This window comes from Oncorhynchus mykiss, chromosome 16 (genome assembly GCF_057628025.1).
Source record: "Oncorhynchus mykiss isolate SJ-2025 chromosome 16, ASM5762802v1, whole genome shotgun sequence".
NCBI classification, from domain to species: domain Eukaryota; kingdom Metazoa; phylum Chordata; class Actinopteri; order Salmoniformes; family Salmonidae; genus Oncorhynchus; species Oncorhynchus mykiss.
Window position 1 is genome coordinate 73,450,736 of NC_143037.1, and position 19,294 is coordinate 73,470,029.

At 44.0% G+C, this 19,294-nt stretch overlaps 1 protein-coding gene across 2 annotated transcripts in view; it reads right to left on the minus strand.

Moving 5' to 3' along the window:
• Positions 1 to 19,294, minus strand: part of LOC110492786 (copine-5) — a 193,148-nt gene that overhangs the window by 107,290 nt on the left and 66,564 nt on the right. Inside the window, exons 4-7 of one of the 2 annotated variants that reach the window (XM_036947697.2) lie at positions 9,679 to 9,782; positions 7,595 to 7,634; positions 4,281 to 4,295; positions 4,021 to 4,097 (exon numbers count right to left, since the gene is read on the minus strand). In XM_036947697.2, coding sequence (XP_036803592.1) covers positions 4,021 to 4,097; positions 4,281 to 4,295; positions 7,595 to 7,634; positions 9,679 to 9,782 — 236 coding nt within the window. The remainder of the gene's footprint in view (positions 1 to 4,020; positions 4,098 to 4,280; positions 4,296 to 7,594; positions 7,635 to 9,678; positions 9,783 to 19,294) is intronic. The other variant, XM_036947698.2, reaches the window with a different exon arrangement.

Below are 19,294 nucleotides of genomic sequence, written 5' to 3' on the forward strand. Positions count from 1 at the left end.
TCTCTGTTTTTGATGAGATAGATGTTCTTCTTCTCTGTTTTTGATGAGATAGATGTTCTTCTTCTCTGTTTTTGATGAGATAGATGTTCTTCTTCTCTGTTTTTGATGAGATAGATGTTCTTCTTCTCTGTTTTTGATGAGATAGATGTTCTTCTTCTCTGTTTTTGATGAGATAGATGTTCTTCTTCTCTGTTTTTGATGAGATAGATGTTCTTCTTCTCTGTTTTTGATGAGATAGATGTTCTTCTTGTCTGTTTTGGTTTTATTATTTCACTGCCATACTGTGTTCGATCTTGTCTAGCCATCTTGTCTCAAGAGGACCACAATGGAAATAAGTCCCAGACTTTATTGTGTGTTATCCTCGATAATGTTATTATTGTTCATGTATTGCCTTTTCAAGTTTTATGTGTGCTTGTTTTTATAAATGGTTGAATTAATAAACTAAACTAAATCTTATTAGCTGTGTCTGGCATCCCACCACTACTATGTCTCCAGTCCACCTAGTTTCAGATTCACAGAAATCAGTGAAACTTCAGTGTTCCTCCCATCTGTTTTGGGCCCTCTGCCAACGCCTCTCTCCCTCCCTCTCTTTCTCTTTCTCTCTGCATTCTCTGTGTCCCCACTGTCTCTAAGGTGAGTCATGAAGCCAAGTTCACAGCATAGTCTACAGCATGTTAACAAAATGTCTTGATCCTCTTATTCTCAACAGAAGGGCAACACATGTTAATCCACTATTATACTGTCCAGCCACACACACACACACACACACACACACACACACACACACACACACACACACACACACACACACACACACACACACACACACACACACACACACACACAATGTCAAACATCTGTGTCAATTTCTGTATAGATCGCTTGCAGTGCTGAGGGAGGTGTTTTCATGGTGCTGGTGGTGTGTCTAAGATAGGGTGTCTTCCAACCACTAAGTTTATGCTGTGTGTGTGTGTGTGGTGTGTGTGTGTGTGTGTGTGTGTGTGTGTGTGTGTGTGTGTGTGTGTGTGTGTGTGTGTGTGTGTGTGTGTGTGTGTGTGTGTGAGAGAGAGTTAATGGTGTCTAAGACAAGAGGGTGTCTCTCTCTGTCTCTCATGTCAGCATCATGCCACTCTACATGACAGAGTGAGTCTATATGAGGGAGACTCTACATGACAGAGTGAGTCTATATGAGGGAGACTCTACATGACAGAGTGAGTCTATAAGAGGGAGACTACATGACCGAGTGAGTCTACATGAGGGAGACTACATGACAGAGTGAGTCTACATGAGGGAGACTCTACATGACCGAGTGATTCTACACAAGGGAGACTCTCCCTGACAGTGAGTCTATATGAGGGAGACTCTACATGACAGAGTTAGTCTATATGAGGGAGACGCTACATGAGAGATTGAGTCTATATGAGGGAGACTCTACATGACAGAGCGAGTCTTTACGAGAGAGAATCTACATGACAGAGTGAGTTTATAAGAGGGAGACTACATGACAGAGTGAATCTATACGAGGGAGACTCTACATGACAGAGCGAGTTTATAAGCGGGAGACTCTACATGACAGAGCGAGTCTATATGAGGGAGACTCTAGAAGACAGAGTGAGTCTATAAGAGGGAGACTCTCCATGACAGAGTGAGTCTATACGAGAGAGACTCTACATGACAGATTGAGTCTATATGAGGGAGACTCTACATGACAGAGTGAGTTTATGAGGGAGATTCTACATGACAGTGAGTCTGTAAGGAGACTACATCAGAGTGAGTCTATAAGTTTGAGACTCTACATGACAGAGTGAGTCTATACGAGAGAGACTCTACATGACAGAGTGAGTCTATACGAGGGAGACTCTACCTGACAGAGTAAGTCTATACGAGGGAGACTCCACATGACAGAGTGAGTCTATACGAGGGAGACTCTACATGACAGAGTAAGTCTATACGAGGGCGATTCTACCTGACAGAGTGAGTCTATACGAGGGAGACTCTACATGACAGAGTGAGTCTACATGAGGGAGACTCTACATATTGCTCCCTTAATGACAGTAACAGTGTTAGAGGAAGCCCCGAGTCCTGTTCAATTACCAGTGCCATCATCTCACCCCAATGTTATCTGAACAGTTAAAGTACTCCACAGATGGCTATGGATGACAGACATATTTATCGTCATCCCACAGCCTAGGGCTTTGTTCCAAATGGCATCCTGTTCCGTTTATAGTGCACACTTCTTCTTTTTTTTTACCATTGCCCGGTAGGGCTCCCATAAGGCTCTGGTCAAAAGTAGTGTACCATGTTGGGAACAGAGTGCTATTTGTTACACACAGCCCTAGAACACATGGAAGCCAATGAGAAGCGCTGGCTAGCTGTGTTTACGTTTCAATGCACACAGAAATATAAAGAGGCCTGTTTGATGACTCCGGAGTCAATGGTGCTTTTATGATATAGTGGGCGCCACGGATAAAGTCAAGCCACATGGCAACTGGTACAAGTGTACAATTTGGCTACATGGCTGAACATAGTTCAACTCTCGAGGCGGAGCGAGGTCGTTTGACTCGTGTGCCATCTGTTGATTGGCCCAAGTGATTAGGGAATTATTTGTTAGGGAACTACTTTGTCTAACAGCCATTGGGATGGTGAAGCAGTGCAACGATGTCAGAATGTACTCTTAATATGCAGTGAGCTCTAACAGTAGTGCGTCATTGACAAATGTTTAGTTGTTTTGTCTCTGTACTCCAGCACTTCGGATTTGAAATTATACAATGATTATGAGGTTAGTGCAGACTGGCAGCTTAAAATTGTGGGTATTTTCATTCATATTAGGGGACCAAAATTATTGTGTATTAAAGTAGTACAAATGTAAGTATTTGGTCCCGTATTCATAGCATGCAATGATTACATCAAGCTTGTGACTCTTCAAACTTGTTGGATGCATTTGCTGTTTGTTTTGGTTGTGTTTCAGATTATTTTGAGCCCAATAGATATTAATGGTAAATAATGTATTGTGTCATTTTGGAGCCACTTTTATTATAAATAAGAACAGAATATGTTTCTGAACACTTCTACATTAATGTGGATGCTACCATGATTACGGATAATCCTGAACGAATTGTGAGAAAGTTACAGAGGCATAAATATCATACCCTGCTCCAAAATGCTAACCTCCCTGTTATTGTAATTAATGGTGAGAGGTTAGCATGTCTTGGGGGTATGAGTTTGGTGCATCTAAAATGGGGGGGGGGGGTCTATGTACAAAACGTGCTGTAATTCCTAAACGGTTCAGCCTATATGGACGAAAATATCCTTAAATTACAGCTGACAGGCTCCACTTTAACCCCATCATCATTGTACCATTTAAAAGTGCACAGAGTACAGAGCCCAAATGACAAAACAATATGTCACCAATACTTTTAGAGCTCACTGTACATGATGCTTCATTCTAAAGCCCAACATGCTGGGCCAATTGTGCCCCCCCCTATGGGACTCCCAATCACTGCCGGTTGTGATACCGCTGCATCACACGAGAGTTCTAAAACTTCTAAAACTAAACTGTTCAGATCAAACAAACTTTGTTCTATAACGACATAAAACCGTCTCATCTCGTCTCATGTATCTGAACTAGGCTTTGATACTAAGTGGTGTGCTAGTCTGGATATTAGAACAGAACCAGGGATTAGTTAAAGGTAGAGTCAGTGATGCACAAAATGAACAGCAATGTCAGGCCAATTGCTGCAACAACTAAGACTGTTAAAGGGTGAGGCTACATCATCCTGCTGCTCATGGTGACATCATCCCGCTGCTCATGGTAACATCATCCCGCTGCTCATGGTGACATCATCCCGCTGCTCATGGTGACATCATCCCGCTGCTCATGGTAACATCATCATGCTGCTCATGGTGACATCATCCCGCTGCTCATGGTGACATCATAGAGTCTCAGTTTAAGACCACCACTACTCACCCCAGGGTCACACAGCTTCAACCCATCAATCACTTCCGCCCGTCTCTACTCACCCCAGAGGTTTCTCCAGTCGACTGGCGGGTGATCCTACAATCTCTCCCAAGGTACAGAACACCTGCCCCAAGAAGTCCTGATGGGGGGGAGGGGGGAGGGAGGGATGGAGGGACGGAGGGAGGAGTGGAGAGTTCGTTGTTCATGGGGAGACAGGGGGAAAACAAGGACAGCTGATGAGGAGCTAAGCAGCATGTTATTAGCAGTGGGTTATTAAACATTGAAGAGAGATAAAGTTTGGTTGGAGGAGTCAAACACGTACGTCAATGTCGGAGGGCTTCCAGGGAGGAAGAGGAGGAGGAGGAAGAGGAGGAGGAGGAAGAAGAGGAGGAGGAGGGGTACACCAGGCGGCAGCATAGACAATAACAACAACAATCACAACAATAACAACCACAGAGCATATAATGTAAGAGAAGGCACAAGACTCAAATACCGTACAAGACCGTCATCAAACAAGAGAAAACACAGAGCGGGAAAGAAGAGAAGAAAAGGGGGGGGGGGTACGGGGAGGAAGGGGGGAGAAAGGGGGATAGAACAGGGAGAAAGGGGGGAGAAAGGGGGATAGAACAGGGAGAAAGGGGGGAGAAAGGGGGATAGAACAGGGAGAAAGGGGGGAGAAAGGGGGATAGAACAGGGAGAAAGGGGGATAGAACAGGGAGAAAGGGGGATAGAACGGGGAGAAAGGGGGGAGAAAGGGGGATAGAACAGGGAGAAAGGGGGGAGAAAGGGGGATAGAACAGGGAGAAAGGGGGGAGAAAGGGGGATAGAACAGGGAGAAAGGGGGGAGAAAGGGGGATAGAACAGGGGAGGAAGGGGGGAGAAAGGGGGATAGAACAGGGAGAAAGGGGGGAGAAAGGGGGATAGAACAGGGAGAAAGGGGGGAGAAAGGGGGATAGAACAGGGAGAAAGGGGATAGAACAGGGGAGGAAGGGGATAGAACAGGGAGAAAGGAGGAGAAAGGGGGATAGAACAGAGAGAAAGGGGATAGAACAGGGGAGGAAGTGGATAGAACAGGGAGAAAGGGGGAGAACAGGGGAGGAAGGGGATAGAACAGGGAGAAAGGGGGATAGAACAGGGAGAAAGGGGATAGAACAGGGGAGGAAGTGGATAGAACAGGGGAGGAAGGGGGAGAAAGGGGGATAGAACAGGGAGAAAGGGGATAGAACAGGGGAGGAAGTGGATAGAACAGGGGAGGAAGGGGATATAACAGGGAGAAAGGGGGAGAAAGGGGGATAGAACAGGGAGAAAGGGGATAGAACAGGGGAGGAAGTGGATAGAACAGGGAGAAAGGGGATAGAACAGGGGAGGAAGGGGATAGAACAGGGAGAAAGGGGGAGAAAGGGAGATAGAACAGGGAGAAAGGGGATAGAACAGGGGAGGAAGTGGATAGAACAGGGGAGGAAGGGGGAGAAAGGGGGGAGAAAGGGGGATAGAACAGGGAGAAAGGGGGGAGAAAGGGGGATAGAACAGGGAGAAAGGGGGGAGAAAGGGGGATAGAACAGGGAGAAAGGGGATAGAACAGGGGAGGAAGGGGATAGAACAGGGAGAAAGGGGGGAGAACAGGGGAGGAAGGGGGAGAAAGGGGGGAGAAAGGGGGATAGGACAGGGAGAAAGGGGATAGAACAGGGGAGGAAGGGGATAGAACAGGGAGAAAGGGGGAGAAAGGGGGATAGAACAGGGAGAAAGGGGATAGAACAGGGGAGGAAGTGGATAGAACAGGGGAGGAAGGGGGAGAAAGGGGGGAGAAAGGGGGATAGAACAGGGAGAAAGGGGATAGAACAGGGGATAGAACGGGGAGAAAGGGGGAGAAAGGGGGGGAGAACGGGGAGAACGGGGAGAAAGGGGGGGGAAGGGGGATAGAACGGGGAGGAAGGGGGGGAAGGGGATAGAACAGGGAGGAAGGGGGGGGGAAGGGGGGGAGAACGGGGAGAAAGGGGGAGAAAAGGGGGGAAAAAGGGGGATAAAACGGGGAGAAAGGGGGGGAAAGGGGGAGAAAGGAAGAAAAGGGGGGAGAAAGGGGGATTAGAGAGGGAGAGAGAGAGGGAACTGGGTTTTATGTAAGACGACAGTTAGTAACACAAAATTGAGTACAAAACAATCAAATTTAAACATGGCAAATGAAGAAATAATGAAGAATTTTCTGGTATTATGCAAACCATTGACTGCAGATATATTATCATATATTATATTATTGTGTGACTAACGCGTTGCTTTTCAAAGCTTTCACTGCAAAACATTATGCTATCATTCATTCATCATCATAACGTTATACATGTGAGCACATTGCTAATACCACTGAAGTACAATACATCATTCCGTAGAATTTAAGAAAATGGGTTTCACAAGTTTTGATAATGGTATGAAAAAGCAACCTTCAGTTCTTACAAAAAAATATAGGTCACACGATATAGCTGATAACGTCAAGGAGAACGATGTTCACGCTTCAATGGGGCAGAAGTCTGTGAGCATATGGTTCTGGATGGCCAGATGGCTACCAACAATGACAAGAAACTGCCATGGTTCTGGATGGCCAGATAGCTACCAACAATGACAAGAAACTGCCATGGTTCTGGACGGCCAGATAGCTACCAACAATGACAAGAAACTGCCATGGTTCTGGATGGCCAGATGGCTACCAACAATGACAAGAAACTGCCATGGTTCTGGATGGCCAGATAGCTACCAACAATGACAAGAAACTGCCATGGTTCTGGATGGCCAGATAGCTACCAACAATGACAAGAAACTGCCATGGTTCTGGATGGCCAGATAGCTACCAACAATGACAAGAAACTGACATGGTTCTGGATGGCCAGATAGCTACCAACAATGACAAGAAACTGACATGGTTCTGGATGGCCAGATAGCTACCAACAATGACAAGAAACTGACATGGTTCTGGATGGCCAGATAGCTACCAACAATGACAAGAAACTGCCATGTGGGGAATCGTAAGTGACTAGTTTTAGCTTGATTCATCTTGTTCTTGATACCATGTCTTTGTTTTGAGTTATTTTGACTGATTTCACGTCAATGCTAATAAGGCAACAAAAAAATCTAAAAGAACTACCTTAGCCAACCATTAACTGTCACAATGTATTTGAGAGACAACGAGTGCTCATTTTACAAATGTATTTATGTTTTCAATAAACATCGGAGACTAAATCTAGTTTACATGCTGTCAACAATCTAAGCCGGTTTTGTTGCTAAACAACCAACTTGTCTATGTGCTAAATGTATTATTATGAAAGCTACACAATATCAATACATAATGTAATATGCTATTAATATTTATAAAAAGGTAACGGTGTGCGGACAGACAGCAAGGCCACATCGTGAAACGCTGGTTAGTAAAGGCACTATTATTTACTATTTCCATCCAACAGTATATGTGAGCTTCGGGACGACATGGATTTTTGATTAGCATAAAACCAAAATAGGGAATGGCATGCATTTCAAAATAAAAGTTTCCATTTCAAAATAAAAGTTTCCATTCATGGAGAATAGAGGATGATGGCAAAGAAAAAGTCAAACAACAATGAGGCACCGGCACAAAGTGATAGCTTTTCCACTTACATGCTTTGCCAGATCTGGACTTTTGGAATCAATGTCATATCTGAAATCACAAAGAAAGTCAGATTCAAGTGGTGACTGACTGGCGTTTGAACATTAACACATAGAAACACAGTGGTTTGATATCATTCTTGATGGCGTGTAGGCTAGTCTACAGTGGAACAATGATACAATGACAGACATTTGAACAGACACAGAATGCATATGGGCCACCAGCCACCTAAAATTAAAAAAAATATTTACCGGTTAGAAAAAAACATTTACTTCACTTAATCCATCTACACTTCATAAATGAAGACCCCTTTACACTATTGTCCCTGCTGTAACTCACTTATTCACATTAGAAACGATCAAGTTTAGAAAAATTCCTCTTAGCAGCTGCCAGCCGATAAGCTTTGGGTATAGAGGTAATTAGAATGGTTGTGGTCATACGCAATTCCTTTAAAAACTACTCATGCTCTTTTCATAGAAGTAATTCAAATGGAGGAATGTGTCCTCCCCTCACCCCCCCCCCCCCCCCCCCAATCCTGCTGACAGAGGTATATAAAAGAGGAGGAGGATGGAGGAGGAGGGAGGAGGATGGAGGAGGAGGGAAGATGAGGGAGGAGGAGGAGGGGGAGGAGGAGGGGGACGAGGATGAGGGGAGGGAGGAGGTGGATGGAGGAGAGGAGAAGGCTGTCCCGCTGACAGAAAAAGAGAAATGTAAATGTCTTAGACTAATTAACATGTAGGTGTAGCACCTCTCCTTAGTCTCCCAACAAGGAGTTAAATGAAAAGGGCCCACATGAAGTTATTAAGCCTCTTGAGAGGTTCAACAGAGCCTGGATATTTACTGTACTGTATCATCAAGTCCATGTGGGCTACTCTCTATTCAAAGTAGTACACATTAGGCAGTGTTTTCTCTTGCTGATGGCTGGAAATGTACTGTAAAATGAAGTTCACGAGGGCTTCTGTCAACTCACTGTAGAAAGACAAACAATAATATTAGGCAGAGGCTATTGAGGGAATAAGGAAATGATCTTGTCTCCGTTTTCAAAGCCTCTTAATGAAGTGTCACCTCTCTGCTCTGCACTCTGATTGGGTCTTTTAAGAGACTGGGAGGAGGAGGAGGATGGAGGAGGACAATGGAGGAGAAGGAGGGAGGAAGAGGATGAGGGGAGAGGGAAGGGAGGGAGGAGGAGGATGTAAGAGGAGGAGAAGGGAGGATGGGGAGGAGGAGAGGGACGAGGAGGCAAGAGGAGGAGGATGAGGAGGGAGGATGAGGAGGGAGGGGGAGGAGGGTGGAGGAGGATGAGGAGGGAGGGGGAGGAGGGTGGAGGAGGGGGGGGGGGGGGGATGGAGGAGGGAGGAAGAGGAGGAGGAGGATGAGGAGTGAGGACAGGGAGGGAGGAGGGGGGAGGAGGATGGAGAAGGGAGGAAGAGGAGGATGAGGAGTGAGGACGGGGAGGGAGGAGGGGGAGGAGGATGGAGGAGGGATGAAGAGGAGGATGAGGAGTGAGGACGGGGAGGGAGGACAGGGTGGGAGGACGGACAGAGGGGGGAGAGAAGAGGAGGGAGGATGGTATAGTAGGTTGGATGAAGGAGGATAAAGAGAGGAAGAGAACAAAGAAGAGGAGGATAAAGGGTGGGGGCTGTGTGATACCTATGGGACTCAAACGGGACTCTCTCGGCTTCAGACATTTGCTTTAAAGTGTGAAGAATGAGGATAAACCTACATGAAATATTGAACATCCTCTTATACCAATATATCTCCCTCCTACTCCCAACACAATACTATCCAGACAGATGGGGGGGGGGGGGTATGGGAGGGGAGGAGGAGAGAAGAGGAAGAGAAGACAAGCGGGGGGAGGTAAGTAAAGAGAAGAAGGCGAGATTGGGAGGAGGGGAGTGAAGTGGGAGAGGTTGCGAACGAGTGAAAGAGAGAGAGAGAGAGAGATAGGAAAGAGAGAAAGCAAGAGAGAAATAGGAGGATAGAAAGGAAAGGTTGTTTAGGAAAATTAGCACATCACATGTGAAACTCACACACCCTCCCTGCCTCCCTGCCTGGTGAATCCTCATAGACCAGATCGAAGAGAATAACTACTCACACGTCAAAGCGTAGATTCTGCTTCTCTTCAAAGAAGTAGTCCAAGATGTACTTCCTGACAAAGTCTGGATCCAGAGTATTGTCAATCACCTCCGTTCTCCCAAACTAGAAGAGAACAGAGGGAGAGGGAAGGGGGAGAGAGAAGGGGAGAGGGAAAGAGAAAGAGAGTAGGGGGAGAAAGAGTGATATGGAGAGAGTTGGTTTGTGAGAAATTAATTCATAAACTTTTATGCAGTTAATAAGAAAGCAGCCAGATGTTTCATTCCTCTCCTCTCCTCTCCTATTCTCTCCTCCTCTCCACTCCACTCCCCTCCTCTCCTCTCCTCTCCTCTCCTCTCCTCTTCTCTTCTCTTCTCTTCTCTTCTCTCCTCTCCTCTCCTCTCCCCTCCTCTCTCCTCTCCCCTCCTCTCTCCTCTCCTCTCCTCTCTTGAAGACACTACGCAGCAGGTTAACATAGCATTTGATTAGCGCCGATCAATAATGACAGTGTTGTGATGACTAACTGGATCCTACAACTCCACAGCTGCTCTGGCCTGTCTGAAAAAGTCCACTCTCTATTGGTGTCGTTACGAAACACTAGCAGGAACACTTGCCTGTAAGTATGTACATGAGGGGCAAATAAACACAAAAGTCGCCAGATTGACTTTCATTTCATTTTATTTAATTTCCCAGAGTCCAGAAGAACAATTGGCCAGTGTTTTCCAGGGAGTTCTAATTCAACTGTATCAACTGAGAACCAGCAGGGATTGAAAAGAACGTGAGAGGATGAGGTGCTGCAACTGCAATAACACAGTGAGGTGTCCTGTGGTGCTAAAAAATACTGTGATAGTGTAAAACTGTCTGGTGGTGTAACACTGTGATGGTGTAAAACTGTCTGATGGTGTAACACTGTAATGGTGTAAAACTGTCTGATGGTGTAACACTGTGATGGTGTAAACTGTCTGGTGGTGTAACATTGTGATGGTGTAAAACTGTCTGATGGTGTAACACTGTGATGGTGTAAAACTGGCTGATGGTGTAACACTGTGATGGTGTAACACTGTGATGGTGTAAAACTGTCTGATGGTGTAACACTGTGATGGTGTAAAACTGTCTGATGGTGTAACACTGTAATGGTGTAAAACTGTCTGATGGTGTAACACTGTGATGGTATAAACTGTCTGGTGGTGTAACATTGTGATGGTGTAACACTGTGATGGTGTAAAACTGTCTGATGGTGTAACACTATATGATGGTGTAACACTGTGATGGTGTAAAACTGTCTGATGGTGTAACACTGTAATGGTGTAAAACTGTCTGATGGTGTAACACTGTGATGGTGTAAACTGTCTGGTGGTGTAACATTGTGATGGTGTAAAACTGTCTGATGGTGTAACACTGTGATGGTGTAAAACTGGCTGATGGTGTAACACTGTGATGGTGTAACACTGTGATGGTGTAAAACTGTCTGATGGTGTAACACTGTAATGGTGTAAAACTGTCTGATGGTGTAACACTGTGTTGGTGTAAACTGTCTGGTGGTGTAACATTGTGATGGTGTAAAACTGTCTGATGGTGTAACACTGTGAATGTGTAAAACTGTCTGATGGTGTACAACAGTCGGATGGTGTAACACTGTCTGATGGTGTAAAACTGTCTGATGGTGTAACACTGTGATGGTGTAACACTGTGATGGTGTAAAACTGTCTGATGGTGTAAAACTGTCTGATGGTGTAACACTGTGATAGTGTAAAACTGTCTGGTGGTGTAAAACTGTCTGATGGTGTAACACTGTCTGATGGTGTAAAACTGTCTGATGGTGTAACACTGTGATGGTGTAACACTGTGATGGTATAAAACTGTCTGATGGTGTAACACTATATGATGGTGTAACACTGTGATGGTGTAAAACTGTCTGATGGTGTAACACTGTAATGGTGTAAAACTGTCTGATGGTGTAACACTGTGATGGTGTAAAACTGGCTGATGGTGTAACACTGTGATGGTGTAACACTGTGATGGTGTAAAACTGTCTGATGGTGTAACACTGTGATGGTGTAAAACTGTCTGATGGTGTAACACTGTAATGGTGTAAAACTGTCTGATGGTGTAACACTGTGTTGGTGTAAACTGTCTGGTGGTGTAACATTGTGATGGTGTAAAACTGTCTGATGGTGTAACACTGTGATGGTGTAAAACTGGCTGATGGTGTAACACTGTGATGGTGTAACACTGTGATGGTGTAAAACTGTCTGATGGTGTAACACTGTAAATGTGTAAAACTGTCTGATGGTGTAACACTGTGATGGTGTAAAACTGTCTGATGGTGTAACACTGTGATGGTGTAAAACTGTCTGATGGTGTAACACTGTGATGGTGTAAAACTGTCTGATGGTGTAACACTGTGATGGTGTAAAACTGTCTGATGGTGTAACACTGTGATGGTGTAAAACTGTCTGATGGTGTAAAACTGTCTGATGGTGTAAAACTGTCTGATGGTGTAACACTGTGATGGTGTAAAACTGTCTGATGGTGTAATACTGTGATGGTGTAAAACTGTCTGATGGTGTAACACTGTGATGGTGTAAAACTGTCTGATGGCGTAACACTGTGAATGTGTAAAACTGTCTGATGGTGTAACACTGTCTGATGGTGTAAAACTGTCTGATGGTGTAACACTGTGATGGTGTAACACTGTGATGGTGTAAAACTGTCTGATGGTGTAAAACTGTCTGATGGTGTAACACTGTCTGATGGTGTAAAACTGTCTGATGGTGTAAAACTGTCTGATGGTGTAACACTGTCTGATGGTGTAAAACTGTCTGATGGTGTAACACTGTGATGGTGTAACACTGTGATGGTGTAAAACTGTCTGATGGTGTAAAACTGTCTGATGGTGTAACACTGTGATGGTGTAATACTGTCTGATGGTGTAATACTGTGTGTGATGGTGTAAAACTGTCTGATGGTGTAACACTGTGATGGTGTAACACTGTGATGGTGTAAAACTGTCTGGTGGTGTAACATTATGATGGTGGAACACTATGTGATGGTGAAACACTGTATGATGGTGTAACAATATATGATGGTGTAACACTGTCTGATGGTGTAACACTATATGATGGTGTAACACTATATGATGGTGTAACACTGTGATGGTGTAAAACTGTCTGATGGTGTAATACTGTGTGATGGTGTAACACTATATGATGGTGTAACATTGTGTGATGGTGTAATACTATATGATGGTGTAACACTGTGTGATGGTGTAATACTGTCTGATGGTGTAACACTGATGCTGTAAAACTGTCTGATGGTGTAATACTGTGTGATGGTGTAATACTGTCTGATGGTGTAACACTGTGTGATGGTGTAACACTATATGATGGTGTAACACTATATGATGGTGTAATACTGTGTGATGGTGTAATACTGTCTGATGGTGTAACACTGTGTGATGGTGTAACACTATATGATGGTGTAACACTGTGTGATGGTGTAACACTATATGATGGTGTAACACTGTGTGATGGTGTAATACTGTCTGATGGTGTAACACTGTGATGGTGTAAAACTGTCTGATGGTGTAATACTGTTTGATGGTGTAAAACTGTCTGGTGGTGTAACACTGTGTGATGGTGTAATACTGTGTGATGGTGTAAAACTGTCTGATGGTGTAACACTGTGTGATGGTGTAATACTGTCTGATGGTATAACACTGTGTGATGGTGTAATACTGTCTGATGGTGTAATACTGTGTGATGGTGTAATACTGCATGATGGTGTAACACTGTGTGATGGTGTAATACTGTCTGATGGTGTACCACTGTGATGGTGTAATACTGTGTGATGGTGTAACACTGTCTGATGGTGTAATGTGTTGTAATGTGTTGCAACCAGAGGAGCTGACAAACACACATACACACACCGCTGTGCTGTGGTTAGTTGGTTCCCACAGCTAATTGTGTCTGTTATGAATAATTCATTTTTAGAGGCCTGGCTGAGGCTTTGAGATGCATGAACATGAATTAATGATGGGCCAATAGAAAGTGGTTCTTACCATAAACTGACGGAGTGAATTAATTATAACATAGTCAGGTGTTACAGTTTTTTACAATCACTTTGGCACTAATTTTGGCACTAATTTCGGAACATTGATGTCATTTTTCAAAACTCTAGACACAACTCAAAACCAATAATCAAAATGTTTTTTTTTTCAAAACTATAACACCAATTGCTTGGATACAATACACATAAAGCTAAGATAATTTCTCCATTGAACTAAAATCACCTAAAATCAACTTCAAATCAAAGCATTACCATTTCAAAATGCAATTCACACATTACATCTGAGATGTCTGTCTATTCATTTAATTACAATGATCTAACTATCAATTGATACAACTGCTCAAAATGATAAGTAACTGTTGCGTTACTCTTAATGCATAGTTTTATGGAAACTGACAAACAATATTCCATGTTTAGATCATGAGAGTTTCAGGATAACGAGATCCATTGACACCAATTACCGAACATGAACCAATTGGACTACATTATCTATGGATGTAATATTTCATCATCATTCTTTATCAGACATTGTTTCTATGGTCCCATGTACCACTTTTCCAGACCACGTTTTCAGATTTGACATTTACTGTACACTCCCCGGCCACTTTATTAGGTACACCTATCTAGTACTGGGTAGGACACCCTTTTGCCTCCACAACAGCCTGAATTATTCACGGTGTTGTACGTTAAGAGATGCCCTTCTGCACACCACTGTTTTAAACAGCTGTTATTTGAGGATTTGTGGCCTTTCTGTTATCTTGAATGAGTCTGGACATACTCCTCTGACCTCTCTCATTAACACGGTGTTTTTGTCCACAGAACTGCCGCTCACTGAATGTGTTTTGTTTATCGCACCATTCTCTGTAAACTCTAGAGGCTGTAGTGCGTACAAATCCCAGGAGGGCAGCTGTTTCTGAGATGCTGGAATCACCATGTGTAGCATCAACAATCATACCAGGATCAAAGTTGCTTAGATTACGCATCTTGCCCGATCTAATGTTTGGTCGAACAACATCTAAAGCTCTCTACTCTATATACTCTATATATTGAGTTGCAGGCAGCCACATGATTCGCTGTTTGAATGTAACCTTCCTTGATGGGCTAAATCAGGTCTGTAGAGCTGATGGCGTGACCTAAGTCATTGTGTGCGATAATGTCAGGTTCCACCATGCTCAAATGGTGCAAGCATGGTTTCAGGCCCATCCACAATTTACCACCCTGTACTCACCCCCATACTCTCCTTTCCTAAAAATCCAAATGAAGAATTTTTCTCCACATGGGGGTGGAAGGTATATGATAGGCGCCCTCACGAACAAGCCGCCCTTCTCCAGGCCATGGATGACCCATGCAATGACATCACTGCAGACCAGTGTCAGGCCTGGATTCGCCATGCCCGAAGATTCTTCCCAAGATGTTTGGCTAATGAAAACATCCATTGTGATGTGAATGAGAACCTGTGGCCAAATCCACAAGACAGGGTTGATGGAAATATAGAAGTACAGTAATCAATCTTTTGTTTTGCTTTTTACAGTAAGACAGGTGAGGAACACCGCAGTTGATGTTTTACAGTAAGCCAGGCGAGGAACACTGCAGTGATGTTTTACAGTAAGCCAGGTGAGGAACACCGCAGTGATGTTTTACAGTAAGCCAGGTGAGGAACACCGCAGTGATGTTTTACAGTAAGCCAGGTGAGGAACACCGCAGTGATGTTTTACAGTAAGCCAGGTGAGGAACACCGCAGTGATGTTTTACAGTAAGCCAGGTGAGGAACACCGCAGTGATGTTTTACAGTAAGCCAGGTGAGGAACACCGCAGTGATGTTTTACAGTAAGCCAGGCGAGGAACACCGCAGTGATGTTTTACAGTAAGCCAGGTGAGGAACACTGCAGTGATGTTTTACAGTAAGCCAGGTGAGGAACACCGCAGTGATGTTTTACAGTAAGCCAGGTGAGGAACACCGCAGTGATGTTTTACAGTAAGCCAGGTGAGGAACACCGCAGTGATGTTTTACAGTAAGCCAGGTGAGGAACACCGCAGTGATGTTTTACAGTAAGCCAGGTGAGGAACACTGCAGTGATGTTTTACAGTAAGCCAGGTGAGGAACACTGCAGTGATGTTTTACAGTAAGCCAGGTGAGGAACACCGCAGTGATGTTTTACAGTAAGCCAGGTGAGGAACACCGCAGTGATGTTTTACAGTAAGCCAGGTGAGGAACACCGCAGTGATGTTTTACAGTAAGCCAGGTGAGGAACACTGCAGTGATGTTTTACAGTAAGCCAGGTGAGGAACACTGCAGTGATGTTTTACAGTAAGCCAGGTGAGGAACACCGCAGTGATGTTTTACAGTAAGCCAGGTGAGGAACACTGCAGTGATGTTTTACAGTAAGCCAGGTGAGGAACACTGCAGTGATGTTTTACAGTAAGCCAGGTGAGGAACACCGCAGTGATGTTTTACAGTAAGCCAGGTGAGGAACACTGCAGTGATGTTTTACAGTAAGCCAGGTGAGAAACACTGCAGTGATGTTTTACAGTAAGCCAGTTGAGGAACACCGCAGTGATGTTTTACAGTATTTGTATTTTTTTTGTAGCTAATTATTTTTGCTTTGATTCAAAGAAACCTATGAGTGATTTTATTGTATTTCATCAATAAATGTCATATTTTGTTCAATGAGTCCACTGTGTCTGTAGTATTCTCTCTACTAGTCCTTTTACAGTGATGTATTTACGTGTAGTACCTTAAACAAAACATGTATCACTACAATATTTAATGATTGTACGAACAACTACACAGTGAAACTATTGGTATATTGTGTGTGGGTGATCTAAATGAATGTTTCTGTGGTATTTCATGATAAATTAGTCATTTGAACCAATGACTCTGCAAGTGCAAGGTTTCTTTAAAGATATGAATGCACTATGCAATGTTTTGAACATTGGACAGCCTGTGTTACAAGTGATGACCGTTTTGAGTGTCTAGAGTTTTGAAAAATGACCACAAGGTTCTGAAATTAGTGCCAAAGGGATTGTGAAAAAGTGTAATGTGTAAATGACACTGCCGAATTACACTGCTACAGGGAAAATCATGTCACACAGGTCTGTGTTTTGACATCACACTGCTACAGGGAAAATCATGTCACACAGGTCTGTGTTTTGACATCACACTGCTACAGGGAAAATCATGCTACACAGGTCTGTGTTTTGACATCACACTGCTACAGGGAAAATCATGTCACACAGGTCTGTGTTTTGACATCACACTGCTACAGGGAAAATCATGTCACACAGGTCTGTGTTTTGACATCACACTGCTACAGGGAAAATCATGTCACACAGGTCTGTGTTTTGACATCACACTGCTACAGGGAAAATCATGCTACACAGGTCTGTGTTTTGACATCACACTGCTACAGGGAAAATCATGCTACACAGGTCTGTGTTTTGACATCACACTGCTACAGGGAAAATCATGTCACACAGGTCTGTGTTTTGACATCACACTGCTACAGGGAAGATCATGCTACACAGGTCTGTGATTTGACATCACACTGCTACAGGGAAAATCATGCTACACAGGTCTGTGATTTGACATCACACTGCTACAGGGAAAATCATGTCACACAGGTCTGTGTTTTGACATCACACTGCTACAGGGAAAATCATGTCACACAGGTCTGTGTTTTGACATCACACTGCTACAGGGAAAATCATGCTACACAGGTCTGTGTTTTGACATCACACTGCTACAGGGAAAATCATGTCACACAGGTCTGTGTTTTGACATCACACTGCTACAGGGAAAATCATGCTACACAGGTCTGTGTTTTGACATCACACTGCTACAGGGAAGATCATGCTACACAGGTCTGTGATTTGACATCACACTGCTACAGGGAAGATCATGCTACACAGGTCTGTGTTTTGACATCACACTGCTACAGGGAAAATCATGCTACACAGGTCTGTGTTTTGACATCACACTGCTACAGGGAAAATCATGCTACACAGGTCTGTGTTTTGACATCACACTGCTACAGGGAAAATCATGTCACACAGGTCTGTGTTTTGACATCACACTGCTACAGGGAAAATCATGTCACACAGGTCTGTGTTTTGACATCACACTGCTACAGGGAAAATCATGCTACACAGGTCTGTGTTTTGACATCACACTGCTACAGGGAAAATCATGTCACACAGGTCTGTGTTTTGACATCACACTGCTACAGGGAAAATCATGTCACACAGGTCTGTGTTTTGACATCACACTGCTACAGGGAAAATCATGCTACACAGGTCTGTGTTTTGACATCACACTGCTACAGGGAAGATCATGCTACACAGGTCTGTGTTTTGACATCACACTGCTACAGGGAAAATCATGCTACACAGGTCTGTGTTTTGACATCACACTGCTACAGGGAAGATCATGCTACACAGGTCTGTGTTTTGACATCACACTGCTACAGGGAAGATCATGCTACACAGGTCTGTGTTTTGACATCACACTGCTACAGGGAAGATCATGCTACACAGGTCTGTGTTTTGACATCACACTGCTACAGGGAAAATCATGCTACACAGGTCTGTGTTTTGACATCACACTGCTACAGGGAAGATCATGCTACACAGGTCTGTGTTTTGACATCACACTGCTACAGGGAAGATCATGCTACACAGGTCTGTGTTTTGACATCACACTGCTACAGGGAAGATCATGCTACACAGGTCTGTGTTTTGACATCACACTGCTACAGGGAAAATCATGCTACACAGGTCTGTGTTTTGACATCACACTGCTACAGGGAAGATCATGCTACACAGGTCTGTGTTTTGACATCACACTGCTACAGGGAAAATCATGCTACACAGGTCTGTGTTTTGACATCACACTGCTACAGGGAAAATCATGCTACACAGGTCTGTGTTTTGACATCACACTGCTACAGGGAAAATCATGCTACACAGGTCTGTGTTTTGACATCACACTGCTACAGGGAAAATCATGCTACACAGGTCTGTGTTTTGACATCACACTGCTACAGGGAAAATCATGCTACACAGGTCTGTGTTTTGACATCACACTGCTACAGGGAAAATCATGCTACACAGGTCTGTGTTTTGACATCACACTGCTACAGGGAAAATCATGCTACACAGGTCTGTGTTTTGACATCACACTGCTACAGGGAAAATCATGTCACACAGGTCTGTGTTTTGACATCACACTGCTACAGGGAAAATCATGCTACACAGGTCTGTGTTTTGACATCACACTGCTACAGGGAAAATCATGCTACACAGGTCTGTGTTTTGACATCACACTGCTACAGGGAAAATCATGTCACACAGGTCTGTGATTTGACATCACACTGCTACAGGGAAAATCATGCTACACAGGTCTGTGTTTTGACATCACACTGCTACAGGGAAAATCATGCTACACAGGTCTGTGTTTTGACATCACACTGCTACAGGGAAAATCATGCTACACAGGTCTGTGTTTTGACATCACACTGCTACAGGGAAAATCATGCTACACAGGTCTGTGTTTTGACATCACACTGCTACAG